We start from the raw sequence: 5,266 nt of genomic DNA on the forward strand, positions 1-5,266 counted from the left end.
TACTGGAAGATTATGCTTTTTATTAAAGGAAAATATCACTCTTCATGTTCAGTACTTCTTGGCTTTGCCATTGAAGTTTAAGCAAAATGAAAGACTCTGTTTTGTGGGGTTTTAAGCTTGATTTAAAACAATGGAACTGCAGGGTGTAAATTTGGAGGGGGGATTTTTATCCCAACGCTACACAAAGTTCTGTTTTGTTTTTATATCAAATGTTAACAGTTTAATAGAAGAGCATAAGGATCTCCAACTTATTCTGGAGACACAAGCTAACCTTTCTGAGGGAAGGAGAGGAGTAATGGCATGAATGGGGACATTGACTCCCCACAGAGTCTCTCTCTGACCAAGCAAAGTATAAAAGCCTGATATCCCTCATGGATCTACGCCCAACTACACCAAACATCTTCTCCATCATAAAGCTGTCTCCGACACAGATTTCCCCTCAACTGCATCAGCACAGGTCAGCCCCAAATTGGCACAGAGCAGTGCCATTCACATACACCCATGGTGGTGTTGAATGGTCTTTCTGCTTTCTTAAAAAAAGAAAAAGAAAAAAAAGAATCAAAAAAGAGAGAAAAAAGAAAGGAAAAAAAGAGAGGAAAAGAAAAAGAAAGCAACAATTGCAATCGAACATGCCTTGGTTCAGTAATGACTCACATTGTGTAGTGAGACCCAGACATTTTAAAAAATACTAATCTTTTCAGAACACTTTCTGGATTTTTTCATGGGTGCAGGGAACATCAGTGCTCCGGTTCTGCATCCATGCAGGTCTCCCAGGGGTTCTGGGGGAAGCGGGGCAGCGCGATAAGGAGGAGGGCGATGCCACAGACGAAGAGCAGCACAAAGGAGGCGCAGGCACAGGCGAAGGACCAGGAGTAACTGTACTTGATCCAGGCTGTCTCCTTGCTGTCAATCATCCTCTTCACGGATTGTCTCATGACTTCAACAGAGATGATGATGCAGAGACCTGAAGGAAGATAGGAGCAGTGGGTTGAATCAGCTGTCAATTCTTCATCCTTAATTAACTGCTTCATCTGTTGTTTTGCATACAGGAACTGCAGTGAGATTCACAGGTGAGTCACTGACTTCAGTGTTTGAAGGAACCAGTGCTCAGAACTGCCAAGAGCTCTGCCATAACCCAGGTCAGCCACTGACTTGTTGAGCGTGATCTCTTAGGCAGGCTTGGATGGGAAGCTCAAAGAGGGGGAGGAATAATTGCATTCCCTGGGGAGCTTTTTCAGAGGTTGAAGAAGATTTTGTATTGAGGTGACAATTTGCACCCTTGTCTTTCACTCATTGTGGCATGTCAAGGTATTCCTGGCTCATGTAAAAGTGCAGTCTTCATGTGTTTGGGAGACAGTTGAGTATTTTGGGCCTGTTGAGCCATTTTGTTGGTTTGAGGCTTAATAAATGAGACAGGATATTGTGTGTGCCTGGTTCAGACTGGGGTTGGCAGTGAATATACTAGAAGGGAGTGAATGTACTTTTAAAGGGGGTTGGAGAAAATACAGACCAGCTGCTGAGCAGGACGTTCTCACACCACACAGGGACCTGTAGTCTGTGGCCAGGAAGAAAATGCTTTCAGGGCATTTTTAGAAGGGTCTCCCTCCCCCTGGATCTATCTTAAGTTTCTCTGTCTTGTCCTATGAACCAAGTGCAGAAATGCGAGCAGCCCTCCTCGTACCTGCGAAGGTGTAGAACATAGATGCTGGCTTCAGCAGATAATCCCTCTTCTTCCTGAAAGACAGGAGGATGCAGATCGTCCCGATGATTGCAAAGCCAACGCTGAAGATGGCAATGGCTGCAGCTGAAATGCTGTATTCTGCCAAAGGGAAAAAAAACACCAAAAATGATGGTGTGTGCACATTTTGAGCCCGCTGCCATCAGCTGTGGGGATGTTGCAGCAGCTCACTCTGAAATACGTGCACTCCTGAGGCTGGGGCGAGGTGGCTTTGGTGAATTATTTCCCTCAAGTGAAAACAAGGGCAAGTATTGGCCATGTATCTTTTGAATGTGGAGGGTATAAAATCAGAGCAGGAAGGGGAAAACACTTTCTAAACACCTACTGAGCAAGCCCAGGGCGCCTTTGCTCATCAGCTCACCTGTATGGGGCTGATGGAGCGCCGGGCTGGAGTCCCTTTGGCTCTGCCGTGTAAATGTTTAAAGCCTTGCTGGGCTCCATGCTCTCGTCCCTTACATCACCCCACACTCTGCTCCTGGAGTAAATAGACAGCCCTCTGCTATTTTTATTCCATGCTTTCTGCAGAGCCCTGGCCCGTGCACAGTGCTGATGCTGTCCCAGAACATGGAGAGCCGAGTGCTCTGTAGGTTCAGCACCCAAGCGGGCCAAGGGTGAAGTGTTTGCACAGGTCATTTTTATTCCTTTTCCTTTACAACAATGATTTCCAGCTGTGAAAACCCAGCTTCTTTAGGGCACAAGATTAAACCTTCCCCAGAACTCCTGGTTTTTGCTAAGCCATGCCCTGGACGCTTCCCCCAGCCCAGCACAGCTCAGTGTCTGGGTGGAGAGGGAGAGTTGCTAATTGAGTAATTCAGGCCTTCATTTGCATGTTGTGTTCGTTTTCAGATTAGTTTAATATTTAACACATGTAGCCATGCATGAACATCACATTGCCTGATGATATTTGCCTTTCAAGCCATTAAAAAAAATATCTCCCAGGCAAAATCATGAAGAATTTTTTTGCCTGTTACTAATTAGCTCCCATCCAAATGAGCTATTTCTGTGAAGAGGAAGAGCAGCTCACTCTTTGTTCTTACTGCTTTTTGTATCTCTGTTTTACTATAATTTTCTAACTGTTTCTCTTTTCCCTGTGTTGGAACGGCCTGAAAGTGTTCATTTCGTTGTAAAATTGTTTGCTGGGCTTCAGATTTTCTTTTTGCCCCAAAGAAAAGAAATTCTTCCTGATTTTTTTTTTTTTCTGAAGAAGAAATTCTTCCTGATTTTTTTCTTCATTGCCCTGAAGGCATTGGGTGCATTCTGAAGATCGGGTGGCTGGATCAGACAGCAGATAAGTGAGCAAAAGCAGGTGACTCAAATATATGCTTTTCTATTCAGTTAAAATTCCTGTCTTTCCTGTCTTAGGAAGCTACTCTTTTAGGGAACCTATCTTCAGGGTTTTCCACCATTACAATTTCCACTAGAAGCAAAGCAGATTAATACATGTAATGTAACCATTGGCTCACATTTTCCACAGTAAATACATTGTGTGGCAAACTAGGAAGGAATTTGTCCTCAAAGAGAGGATGAGAAAGAGAGAGGAGCATTTTACGGGAGCCCTCAAAATATTTGGACTTATTAAAAATGTGAAACTTGTCCATGAAAGACTATTTTGCTGTAAACACTGACAGTTCATGTCTTTGTAGGATCCCTGTTCCTTCCATCCATCGATAGCTCTATTTTTTACATGACTTTCATATAAAATCAATATGAAGCATAAAATTCCTAATGGTCTTCAGAGAGCCTCTGCACTTCTTTTCAGGGTCAAGACTCTGCCTGGGCTATGATGTTTTCATTTAGGTTTTATTAATATCTTCCCCTTTGATGGCAAAGGCTCAGTGTCATGGATAGTGCCAATGTTGTGAAGTCATTTTTATGCTGAAAGGACTTCTTGCAGTTTTCCTGCATATTGACATTGTTATATATTTGTCGGACAACTTATGTAAAATCATGTTTATGAGTGTGATCATATATAAAAATAATTGTCCCCAGGAAGCTGGGATTTGACCTTGTCCAGGGCATTTTCCACATTTTTCCCAGCTGATGATGCCTGTTAGAAATTCTGCTGCTTTCAGTGGAACCAGGGCTGAACCCTCATTCTGGGGACCCCTTTCCATTAGATCTTATGTGCCCATCACTTCATCCAACATTAGGAAAATATTCTTCTGTTATCATTCTTACCTTTCTGGGTGGTTACTTCAAATATCTCCGAGGTCTCTCCTGGAGTGAAGTGCTTGAAGTAGGAGCAGTTGTGGTCTGAAAGAGAAAAGAAAATTCAATTTTGTGTGCTTGGAAACCTCTGATATAATGCAGTAGAAGTCAATTAGCTTTTTATTGATGTACCAAACTTGCAGTGGTTTTGAGGCTCCCTACCCTTGGTGATACCGAGGAACTGGAGTTGGATCTGATTTCCTCAGGAGCAGATGAGGACACCAGGCTCCAGCATGGACAAGGCTGAGGCCCCTCTGATACCTTTTGTATCCCTCTCAGAGCTGATTGCTCTTCTGTTTAAAATACGAATTAGAGATGATTTTTCTCATTCTGTCTTTGGCCATCACGTTTCTTCCTCTCGGTGTTGCAGCATTTCCTGGGGATGTGACCTGCCATGCCAAGAGCTGAGCTGGCAGTTCTCCTCCCTCACCAACCCACCCACAGTGGCATTACCCCATTGGGGTGTGGTGACCTTGGAGTCCAAAAAGGGAGGATGGGGTGTTCTCATCCACCTCTCCCTCCCAGCTCTTCCCTCCTGCAGCTCCCAGATCCCTGTGTAGCAGTTGGGGGGGTTTTGCTGCATGCAGGAGTTTGCTGATATGGGGGTCCCAGAGATGAGGCTGCTGCAATGCAGCAAAGCACATGGTGTTTTACTAAGATAGGGATGCTGAGAGCTTTTTTTTGTCTTTCAGTAAAAAAAGACAAAAGTAAAAAAAGACCAAAGCTTTTTGAAGCCCAAGCAGTTGCCCAGGGAAGGGTAGGCCGTAGGAGCCAAGGGCAAAGAGGCTCTCATGCCAGGCTTTGTCTAAGTTTGATCCCATCAGAGCAGCCTATTAAGGTAATTTGGTAAGACAGCAGAGTTAGATAGAGGGAGCTTTATGAAGTTCCTCTGTCTGGACTTCACATGAGCACAGTGCCAGGTATGGGGTGTTCATAGGGGGGTTGAGAAGTGATCAGGGATCAGGACTATGGGGCAGGGGGATATGGGGACGAGGGAGGTTGTTAGCTGAGTCTCTTGATGGCCACGATCCTTTTTCCTCCTCAGCTTGGTGAGGGCCAGCCAGGGGAGCAATGTCACTGCTGTCAGCAGACTCACAAGAGACTTCCAGCCTCAGCCTCCCAGGAGGATGGGGTCTGGTGAGGACCTGCTGACTCGGATCTTTGGCAGCAGCAGGGTAAGGGTGGAGGGTGTTCTTGCTATTTATAACTGATTTAATTGAGGGTTTGAAGGGGTGTGGAGCTGGGAGAACAGTTGCTCACCAGGAATTTGGCTGGAAGGGTGCACTGGTGGAGACATGCTGAGCAGTGCCAGCCCCAACT

At 45.0% G+C, this 5,266-nt stretch overlaps 1 protein-coding gene across 1 annotated transcript in view; it reads right to left on the bottom strand.

Annotated features, from left to right (window-relative positions):
- Positions 1–5,266, bottom strand: part of CACNG1 (calcium voltage-gated channel auxiliary subunit gamma 1) — a 10,343-nt gene continuing 5,077 nt past the window's right edge. The window contains exons 2-4 of the mRNA XM_008638661.2: positions 3,917–3,991; positions 1,682–1,819; positions 1–964 (exon numbers count right to left, since the gene is read on the bottom strand). Coding sequence (XP_008636883.1) covers positions 738–964; positions 1,682–1,819; positions 3,917–3,991 — 440 coding nt within the window. The 3' untranslated portion in view covers positions 1–737. The remainder of the gene's footprint in view (positions 965–1,681; positions 1,820–3,916; positions 3,992–5,266) is intronic.

The sequence above is a fragment of the Corvus brachyrhynchos genome, unplaced genomic scaffold (assembly GCF_000691975.1).
Source record: "Corvus brachyrhynchos isolate BGI_N302 unplaced genomic scaffold, ASM69197v1 scaffold218, whole genome shotgun sequence".
NCBI classification, from domain to species: Eukaryota; Metazoa; Chordata; class Aves; order Passeriformes; family Corvidae; genus Corvus; species Corvus brachyrhynchos.